At 37.6% G+C, this 11,137-nt stretch overlaps 2 protein-coding genes across 2 annotated transcripts; one reads left to right on the forward strand and one right to left on the reverse strand.

The window, feature by feature from the left end:
* The first annotated feature begins 3,236 nt into the window (after positions 1-3,236).
* On the forward strand, positions 3,237-4,022 carry LOC311091084 (ecto-ADP-ribosyltransferase 4-like). The gene has a single exon (XM_084126824.1). It carries the CDS (start codon positions 3,370-3,372, stop codon positions 3,874-3,876), a length of 507 nt encoding a protein of 168 aa, XP_083982950.1. The 5' UTR covers positions 3,237-3,369; the 3' UTR covers positions 3,877-4,022.
* A 393-nt stretch (positions 4,023-4,415) lies between these two features.
* psma6l (proteasome 20S subunit alpha 6, like) lies at positions 4,416-10,388 on the reverse strand. Its single transcript, XM_084126823.1, has 7 exons — positions 9,997-10,388; positions 9,217-9,311; positions 8,709-8,790; positions 7,345-7,500; positions 7,092-7,270; positions 5,310-5,404; positions 4,416-4,676 (listed from the first exon to the last, which is right to left on the reverse strand). The coding sequence occupies exons 1-7, from the start codon at positions 10,070-10,072 to the stop codon at positions 4,619-4,621; spliced, it is 741 nt and encodes a 246-aa protein (XP_083982949.1). The 5' UTR covers positions 10,073-10,388; the 3' UTR covers positions 4,416-4,618.
* Positions 10,389-11,137: the final 749 nt, after the last annotated feature.

An 11,137-nucleotide genomic window follows, 5' to 3' on the forward strand; every position in this document is an offset into this window, starting at 1 on the left:
GACGCCAAACTTTTCCATGTCCTATCAAAGGCTGTTTAAGAGCTCTGAGTCGAGTGGCCTGCTTTAAAGGAGCCCACACGAAGCCGCCTGGATGAATGGTTCCTGCTGGGGCACCAACAGGCCCCTCGCAAGCTTGCAGCGCCGTTCTTCCCTTATGTTCACAATGAACTAACCAAGTTGTGGCACGCCCCCTACTCTGCCCGCCTAAGTACTTACACCGCTCTCACCACCATTGATGGCATCGTGGAAAAAGGATATGAGAAGCGGCGGCGGCGATCCACGGCAGCACATTAGTCTTCGCAGGGAATTGTATGAGAGTGTTGGTTGGCGATCTTTGCACAATCGCAGGCTGGAGCTCTGGTATATTTTTCTTTTTAAGGCAATACTTTGTAAACTGCCTCCTTACTTATGTTCTCTTCTGATTCCTAAAGTCACTTCCAGGAAATGTAATCTTCGATCATATGGGCAAATCATGTATGATATCCCAAGAATGCGAACTGTCTTTGGTGAAAGTGCCTTTAAAGTTTTTGCACCTTTTTTTTTGGTATAAATTGCAGAATCAGCAAAATGTGACTATTTACCGACAATGACACAGTTTAAAATTAGGATAAAGGACTATTTGAGTACAAAATGCACATGTGCTGTTACTGAGCTCTTGCTATGTTGCTTCGTGACTGGTGTTCTGTTTTCAGTCGAATTAACCTAGCCTGGCTCCGCCCTCCTACGTACGAAATGTACGAGAGTCTGGTAGAACCAGGCTAGAATTAACCTGATTCCTATGGCGAAATAAAAAGAAAAGAAAAATGTTTAAAAAGATCTTAATTTGTGTTCCGAAGATAAACAAATGTCTTGCGGGTTTGGAACAATATGTGGGTGAGTGATTAACGACAGAAATGTCATTTTTAACAACAGAAATGTCAACTTTCCAGAAGAACTTGAAGATGTTTTCCTGTGTAATGACAGTCATGTGAAGTAGATGAGGGATGTTGTTCCTGATTAATGAGAGTTTAACCAACATCCTCCTCCTACTCTTCATCACCTCCAGGAGATCAAGATCATCAGGACAGACAATATCAAGCTTGTTCTGGTAGACGCTGCTCTGTATCTCCTGTTTCTCACTTTCTCCACAGATTCAAAGGTCAGAAGCTGTTTGTGTGCTAATGCTTTGAGAACATTATTAAAGACCTGATAACTTTGAATAAACTTTCTATTGACGTTACTTGAAGAACGTTTGATCAGAACTTTCAGAGAACTTAAATAGTTTTCTTTTGCTCTTTTTGATTGTTAGTTCATAATTTTCCTACCATATATTTTTGTTCTTTTGTTTATTCATTTTGTTCACTCTTATGTTCGATGTCTTACACTTTCACACCTTTTCTGGGGTTTTTTTTTCAGTCACGTCAATGGATTTATAATGTCCGTATAACTACATTTATGTCCATTATTATTTTGTGTACTCTCAGAGAATGATGTAAAGTCTATTCTAAATATATAATGTAATAATCTAAAAGCCAAGGCATATTTAATATCACTCCTTCACTTCACCTTGAAAGCAATTATGAGCCATGTCTCCCAGTGCACTGAAATATTTCATGAAGGTACTTACTATTTTGAAGTTAGTTCTTCGTTAATATATGATGTTTTCTCCTTCACGGCACAGCCTGAAAAACACTTCCAGTTGAACTGAACTTTGTGTTCAGAAAAGAATGTGTAGTCTAACAGGTTTTTATGGATTCGGCACATGACCTACTTTGACTGGAAAGAGAAAATAATCCACAGAACAGCCCCATCAGTCCCTGAAAATCACAAAAATTATTATTCATGTTCTCAAATCAAAAAACACATACACTCTGTAAAATACAGGGTAAGATTAAGTGAGATGCCCTGGAGTAAGATGTTTTTTAATGCTCAAAGAAACACACAAAATACCAAACAAACCTCAAAAAGACACATCTTAATTCAATCCCAAGAAGTCCAAATAGCAGCAAACAGAATAAATAAACAACATAAACCTAAAGAAACGTAAAGAACAAAAAAAAAAAATTTAAATCCATAAATAAAATAGGGGGTTATCAGATTAGAAGATTACATACTTTAAGCGTTTTTTTTGTTACACATGAAATTGCCTCTTCCATATCCCAGGGCACACCAGGAGCAATCTTGGCCAGTAAGGCAATCACCTCCTGTCTGATGTTCTTGTTCTGTTTCCCTGGCGAGCTTTTGATGCGTAAATTCCATCGCTTTTTGTAGAGATCCAATTCCAAACTCTAAATCAACGCTTGCACCTTAGAAGCTACTTCAAGATTTGCGTTCATTGGGGGTTTTCAGTAAAAACGAAGTTAATAACTAATGATCGTTGCGACCGAAGTGAATCAATGAAAACTAACTTTATCTAGACAATAACTTTATTCTAGAGCTGCTGTAAAACCAAAACAATCTCTGTTACTGTACTTATTACTGTAAAGCCGCTTTGAAACAATCTATATTGTTAAAAGCACAATATAAATGAAGGTGACTTGACTTGACTTCTTTTAATTCAGAATGTGTCTTCCAACTCTAACTTTCATAGAGTCAGAGCTGCTCAAAGTATAACTTGGGCATGTAAAGTTTTTTTGCCTTTTTTTAGCCAGTGTGAAACCACACATAGACCTTCACAAGTGTTGCATTATGATGGGCTCAACAGTTTACTTGAGCTAAAAGCAACAAGTTCACAATTCAGCTGTTATTTCTCAGAAAACACACACACACACACACATTATTAGTGTTATAAAAACCAACTTCAACCTCCTTGTCTGTTTGTTTGAAGAAGCGTTGTCATCTGACTGAAAGCAAATTACTTTCTGATCTTCTGACAAAAACAGACAATAGTATTTTCAAGTAAGTTTAGGGGTTAAAGTACAAGGTCAATATCATTGTGCAATATGCACATATTCCTATGGAAGTGATATAAATGTAGTATTTGTGAAACTTTCTTGTCTTTCAGCATCTGTTCTTCACTAGATCATCTGAGGGATTTGACTGAATAAAGATGCTGCTGATCATTGAAGCTCTTCTCATCTTAGCTGCTCTGGGACAGGTAAGCTTGTGTTCTAGTATGAATATTACAGACATGAATACTGATGATGTGATCATTATGATTCCTGTTGCTGCAGGATCACAGAGCTGCTGTCGCAGGACTAAACTTGGATATGGCACTGGATTCAGTTGATGACTATTATTACGGCTGTAGAGTGAAACTGGCAAAAAAGGTGGAGAAAGAATATCTAAAGAAGGAACGTGGTAACTCTGAAGAATTTAATAATTCTTGGGTAGAAGGTGAAAAGAATGCATCACGAGATACCTTGAAAATTAATAACTCAATTGCCATTTATGTGTACACTAACACAGAATATAATATATATCCTAAATTTAATGATGACACTCGTAATGGAAAACAAGAATACACAGCCGGTAACATACAAATGGTTTTCACTTCAGTTTCTATTAACAGAAGCGATACAGATTCTGAGGAAAAAACAAAATAAGTGCTTTGAAACCTTTCGTGGTACAAATCTTGCATTTAATGGGTTTACTTCTCTAAACATTCGTTTCGGCTCATTTACATCCTCCTCTCTTGATCGTAACTTAGCCAAGCGTTTTGGAAGTAAATCTCGTTTTGAAATCTACACTTGTTTAGGTGCTGATGTGACAAAATATTCTAGGCTTACTTATGAGAAAGAAGTGCTGATTCCTCCTTATGAAATGTTTGAAGTCACTGATATCAAGACAAAACCATTTCAGAAAGATCTCTGGTGTGAGACTGTATTCACTTTGAAAAGCTCTGGAACAAGAAGTAACCTGAACTGTGCTTTATTCAAGAACCAACCAAGACCATAGCAAAGTACTGAACAAAGTGCTTTGAATTTCTGTGTGACACTGTATTACTTTGAAAAGCTCTGGAAAAAATAAGTGACCTGAATTGTACCGTGGCATGAACAGGGGAAAACAAGTTGAACAGTGTTCTAATTTTAACATTATTTTGTTGTGTGTTAACATGTAGATACTGTGTTTCTTGTTGTTATTGAACACTGATTGTGTGTTTTATTGAATTACAGCATTTATCTGATTGTACGATTAGTAGGTTCACAAGGTAAACATCAGAAAATGCTTCTTTTTTTTTTATTCAACTTCTGTCAAGCAAATAAATCTTTCAAAGCATATTATTTTCTCTCATAATTCTCTTTGATCAAAAATCATTTTGTGTTTGCATGTTATGGTGGGAACATGAATCAGTGATCAACTGGGAGCTTTTACAGCTGGAAAAATGTGTCTCAATCCGTGAATAAATGACGCCACCAGCTGGAGAAAGAGGAAAGCACACAATGAAAGAAATCAATGTAATATTTTAAAGCAGAAAGTGGATATTACTCACTGAGGCTGTTTTAGACTGACAAAATGATGTTTATTTGAGAGTTATTTGACTGTCCACTGGTTTATAGATGTCATTCACCAGGTAACAGACACCAAATACAATCTGTATCAAATTCAGTGTAAAACTATGAGCTGAGAAATGATGAGCAAACGGCAGATAATGGCGTTTCATTTCAGTGGATTTTATAAAAATGTGGAAACCTGACGGTTATTCTCTCTCCGAGATCGCTATCAGATGTCCCTCGATCTCTTTTTCTGACAGAGTCCTGAAAGACACAGACAGATGTTCTCTATGAGGGCGTATTTGTGCCAAAAAGCAGCCGACTTGCTTTCAACTGTGTTAATTTACATTTATTCCTTTAGCAGATGCCTTTATCATCTGCAGTCACTGCGTACTTGTTCATTTTTTTTTATATGTTTATGATGTCTTTATCTGTCATTTTGCAAAAATTATGATTTCATATTTTCACATTTTGAAAGTAAAATGTGATATTTTTTTTACACTTTCATATACCATCTTTCTAAAACAATGAATATTATGACAAAACAAAAGGATGAAACTAAAGAACTCTAGATTCATTCACACTTATAGAACAGAAAGATAATATGAGCAGTTCTCATTGTATAAAAGTGTCTGCTAAATGCATAAATTAATGAAAATAAATGCATCTGAAAGTTTTAGAAATCTCATTATTGAACAAATCTAAATGTTGTGTTTGTTTACCTGGATATCTGTTAAACAGAAACTTATAAAGCATAAAACACGACAGCAGCAACAGTAGACACACAAATGAATTACACAAAGTAGCTGACCTTTTTGGCACAAATGTAACGCCATATTTCTGCTTAAACTACATTATATGTTTGCTGTCAGACACTCATTCGTTCTCTCTCCGTACCTGAATTTAGGCTTTTCTTTGGTCACAACAGCCACTTCCAGCTCAGTGCTTTTGAAGTCCATGGAAAGCACAGACGACAAACACGAGATCGCCATCTAGAGGACAGGAGGCAAATATGAGAGTTACAATATTCAGTCAACACACTGCTGACAGACAGTAAACATAACATTTTAGCATATTATATTAACATAAAGGGCCTAGAAATAACTTTTTGCCACATCTGCCAATGGCCAGTGAGTTCAGAAAATGTACATACCATTAATATGTTTATCAGCCATGAAACTGTTTTAGCAAAAACAGGAAGTAATGACACAAAAAAAAAATTATCCTAGTGAAAATTCACAATTCTCTATTCCAATTTCAATACCTAAATCTACTAGCCTAACTAATATAAATGTATAACATTACTAAAGACAAGTAAATTGTCAGTTATAAAAAAAAAAAATATTAAGCATTATATTAAGCAAAATCACAAATACATATAATATAACAAAGATGCAAATTAAATAAACAGAAGCTTTTCAGGTATTTCCGGTAGATCTGGCAGTAGTTTTCAAATTTGTACTGTATACATTAAACATCCTTATTAATTAATCCTTATAAAAGTTATTCCGTTTTTCTATGTCTTTTGTTGTTTGATTAACATTAAAAACACAGACGGCAGCAGGAATATGAGGCTGCCGTCACTTTAAGAGCGAATGCACCGGTCTAATATACTGATACTGACACACGTGTTTCCTTCTCAGCTGCGTTCACTTAAGACATAGCCGACAGTTTACTAGGATACTCGCTCATATTTGATGAAGTTTGCATCATTATGTTTGCTTGACAAAGCCTACATGCTGATCTACTATTTAATCATCTTCTTCTGAGCCAAAATTTAGAGATCATCTCCTCCTAGAGATTTAACTCGATAACCTCCGAACTCTGGTCAGACCTTCAGACTGTTCTGACTCGGGTTGCTGTATCTTCTCTAACTGTTCCAAAATCCCATTACCATACATTGAGGGGGTCAAAATTTTAAAACAATAACTCTGATAGAGTATTTAAGCTTCATCCACCACATATCTATCACTGGCAAAGCCTAGCAACTAACTTGGGACATGCTACCAACATGTTAATTTATGCTACCAAACGTTAATATTAATAACATGCTATTTCACGCTGCTAATATGCTGATTCATGCTAACAACATATTAAAACATGCTAACAACATGCTAATTCATGCTAGCAATATGTTAAATCATGTTAACAACATGTAAAATCATGCTAGCAATGTTCTACAACAGGCTAAGTTAATTCATGATAGCAGTGATGATAGAAGTGCCAAATCATGTTAGAATCGTTAAAACATGCTAACAAATGCTAAATCATTTTGAGAACGTTGTGTTAAATCATGGTAGCAACATGCTAATTCATGCTAGCAATGTGTTGAAACATGCTATCAATATGCTAAATCATGCTAGCAATGTGCTAAAACATGTTAAAAACATGCTAATTCATGCTAGCAACATGTTAAATCATGTTAACAGCAAATTAAATCATGCTAGCAATGTGTTAACAATATGCTTATTCATGCTAGCAATATGATAAAACATGTTACTTCATGTTATCAATATCTTTCTTTCTACTTCACAAAATTTAAAGCTTATAAAACTTTTTATACAGCCTTTTCAAGCCAACATCAAAGTTTGTTTCTGAACTTCACTCATCTAGTTGATTCTGATATTTTCCTGTGAAGCTGATGGGAATTCTCCTGCCACTATGTGAAGTGTCACACACCTCTACGGTCCTGTCGGCCGTCAGCTCGGGCTGCTTCTTCAGCTTCTTCTCCAGGAAGCTGTTGGCCTCTGTGTGTTTGGTCCCGACGCTCGTGGCCCTGAACCCGCAGAAATACCCGGCCGGGTCGCATTTGTAGAGCACGGGTCCCATCAGAGGGTCCATGGCGATCAGCATCATGCCTGAATCACAAACAGCGTCACAAACACTGCAAACGAGGCCGATCACCTGAGTCTGTGCGGACGAACACACTCACAGCAGCCGAGCGGCCTCATCTCCGCGTTCTGTGTGTAGACCTGCGACAGATCCGCCATGCGCCGGCACAACATGTCCGCCGTGATGTCGTAACCGAACTTATATTTCCACTCGGCGGCCTCCACACGAGCACGATGAACCTGAGAACGGCTGTCAGCTACACACACACACACACACATCAACACCGTTATTGAACTGAATAATGACACTGTTGTCTTCTGTAAAGCAGCTTTGCAACAATAGCTATGATACCATCCAAAAGGAGCAAATATGGCATAAATCATTTGTGAATACAGCAGTGTTTCCATCCCATGTGTTCAAGAGAACAATATCATCACTTCCTGGTGCAGAATATCAGTAATAGTCAAGTCAAGTCAAGTCATCTTCATTTATATAGCACTTTTAACAATGTAGATTGTTTCAAAGCAGCTTTACAGAGATAAACATAATTTAAGGTAACAGATATTGTTTTGGCTTTATAGCGGTTCTTTAATAAAGTTATTTTCCAGCTAAAGTTAGTTTTTATTGATTTGCTTCCGTCGCAACGATCATTTGTTATTAAATTAGGGGCCGCTAAGACGACACCATTCTCTCTACACAGACTTTAAACGCGAACCTGTGAGAAACGCTGATGGCGTTCACATGCGCATTAAGAACTGGTTCTATAGTTATGTGTGTTTGAATATATGTGCGTATATGTGTATATGTTCTGGAATGCCCTACAAACCAAGCCTAAACAAAGTACTGGCGTTTCCTTACAATTTTTGATACAGAATTTTATTTGATCAATTCGGGGTAGATACGCGAAATTAGTTTCCCGACAACGCTTTATCTGTAGAGTGGTAAAGCGATCCTCCATAGGGACTAATAAACTGTAAGTTTCTGCAATCAGACTCTTTTTCCCTCCATCATAAACGAGTGTGTCTCGAGCGTCAGGCGAAACACAGTAAACGCTGTCGTGTTCTATGGCGTTTGGATGCTGGTGTTCGGGAACACACTCGTGTGTGTGAGACGCTTCTGGAGGGAATTACACCAAATCACTCTGATCACACACTTTGACTTTCAGAAACACCAAACCAACATTTGAGATGCTGCTTATCACCTTGATTGACCAAATATCCCAAATTCCCATAAAGGAGGAGGATGGAAACACGGCTCATGACACGGTTATTGATGTGAATAACGACACTGTGGATTTATAGCAGAATGTGAGTTTGTCTCGTATTTGATGAAGTTTGCATCACTGATTCTGTGATTTCCACTGTGAAGCTGCTTTTAAACGATGTGTTGTAAAGCGCCACAGAAATAGTGACTTGACATCATGTGACGCTAGTGTAACACGTGAGAGGAGACACACACACACACCATAATGTCCAGTCATGACGCATCCGATCCGTGGAGTGAGACGGAACATGTTTGTCATTGTCGACGCATCCAGGAGTGAGTCCTGCACACGAGAAACAGAGAGTCAGTTAAACACACACACACACACACACACACACACACACTCACTCTCTCTCACACACACACACACACACTCTCTCTCTCTCTCTCTCTCTCTCACACACACACACACACACTCACACTCACTCTCTCTCTCTCACACACACTCACTCACACACACATTCTCTCTCTCTCTCTCTCTCTCTCTCACACACACACACACACACACACACACACACACACACACACACACACACAGAGAGAGAGCTCAGCGTAATTTAAGAGCATCACAGCATCTCTGCCGGTTTAGAAAGACTCTGAGATGCTTTGAGACGCTTGAAGCTTGTCCAGGAGTAATCCAGACCCTTGCAGACTGAAATAAGACTCTCTCTCTCTCTCAACACTGATCATCAGGTGTGTGTGTTTTTACCGCAACTTTCTTCTGTGTGACGACCACAGCACAGTCCGTCCCTCTGATGCCCACCGTGGTCAGGCCGCTCTGAGTGATGGCTTTGAAGGCATATTCTGTCCAACACATTCAACATCACATAAACACAACATGCACAAAACTGTTAACAGGGAACGTTATCAGAAGTTTAGCTAACGATCTGGTCGAGTTATGATCACATTTCTTCTGACGTTAATAGAACGTTCGTTTAAAGTTATCTGGTCTTTATTAACGTTCTCAAAACATTTATAAATCGATCATGGAACGTGTTTAAAATGTTTCTACTTGTTTCAGAACGTTCAGAGAACATTCAAAAGTTCCAATAATGTTTGAAGAACAGAATGGTCTTAAACTGGACGTTTTGAACGTTCAGAGAACATTCACAGAAATAAGACTTTCATAACTTAGCCTAATGGCAACGTTAGTGTAAACATTCCTAAAACATGTTTTTGTTGGTTTGGAAGAACTCAGAAGTGTATTTCTGGAGATGATTTATAATGAATTATCATTGACTAATGAAGATGAAGTCTGATCTTAATGAGTCGTGGTTCTACTTTAGTGTCGAAAAAAATAACATTTGATGACTAAAATCGTTTGATTACACATGCAATCCGTCCAATAACACAAATATTATTTAATCATTCTGTCACCAATAGTCCAAAACGCTGCATCATTGCAGTAAAGATGAGCTGAAAGCCTCAATAATAGTTTAATACTTGATGAAAACCGGAGTAATGGATTATGAAATGGTGGAACTCTTACCGACTTGATACAAGCGGCCCTCAGGTGAGAATATGGTGATGTGTCGATCAAATCCAGCGTTTGAACCTCGAGACATCTTTATAAACACACTTTAGTAACTTTAGCAGCTCAGTCCGTCAAATTCACGATCCTGCAGGTCGAATGTTGAGAAGTGCGTCGAGTTGAGAGTGAATAAGCGATTTAAGACTTTCACTTTCTCTTTCATTCAGTCGCGTCATTTGAACTCGACGAGGAGGAACAAACACACGCACGCACGCACACACACACACACACACCTGAGACTCACTCACACACACCAGAGATAAAAAAACGGATAAAAGTGTTTTATGAAGTTTCTTATTTAAATGAGGATTTAACTATTTTATACTGAATCTTTAGGATTTGATTCACTCAGAGAATCGATGCCGTGGTTGCCATGGTGAAGGAGCTGTGGGCGGAGCTTGCAGTGGCGCTGTTTGGAGATGAATACAGTCAGTGTTTACAGACTATATTGACATTAGGGTGACCACCATCAAACAAACCAAATGTGGGACGATTATAAGTTTGTGTGGGACAATGAGGGACATGTTACCAACACATAACCTGAAACTGTTATATAATGTCTAACTTAATAAAAACATTTGTATTCTGCCTTTCAGCTGATTAAAGTTATTTGTTCTTTAGTCCCTTACAGAAAACACCATTACATCACAACGTAGCATAACATGTCTTTATTTTATATGTCATTTAAATTCAGCATCACTGAGCCCAAAGGCAGCAGGCATCATGCAGATCACTACTTCTGAAACAGTTCTGACCAAGTGCAACTAAAATCCAACAAAATAAACAATGAACAAAAAAATAGAAAACAACATGAAATTAGATCATTGACAGTCTTATATATTAAAAATATAATAAACCAAAAACTCATATTTTTAGAAAGGATGTGAATTAAAACAACCACAGCAAGCAACAAGCTGATAAATTCTGTTAAATTAAAATTTTAATTGACCAAATTATCCATTTGTTTTATGACAGGGAACACGGGGAACGAATCACCGGTCCACATTTTGATTGACAGCCGTCACAACCTACCAGTGACCGTGTTTACTTTCTTTTCAACCATTGGATATGATTTAAAATATGCTTTCTTAAAAAGGCA

The sequence above is a fragment of the Abramis brama genome, assembly GCF_963993115.1.
Source record: "Abramis brama genome assembly, chromosome: 10".
NCBI lineage: Eukaryota > Metazoa > Chordata > Actinopteri > Cypriniformes > Leuciscidae > Abramis > Abramis brama.

What these genes read in the sequence shown, in the direction of transcription:
- LOC311091084 (XM_084126824.1), top strand. Translation starts at nt 3,370, where the DNA reads ATGTGTACACTAACACAGAATATAATATATATCCTAAATTTAATGATG.
- psma6l (XM_084126823.1), bottom strand. Translation starts at nt 10,072, where the DNA reads ATGTCTCGAGGTTCAAACGCTGGATTTGATCGACACATCACCATATTC. An exon ending in TCACACAGAAGAAAGTTGCG is followed by an intron (nt 8,791 to 9,216) that starts GTAAAAACACAC and finishes TCTCGTGTGCAG; the next exon opens with GACTCACTCCTGGATGCGTC. An exon ending in CGTCATGACTGGACATTATG is followed by an intron (nt 7,501 to 8,708) that starts GTGTGTGTGTGT and finishes GTGTGTGTGTAG; the next exon opens with CTGACAGCCGTTCTCAGGTT.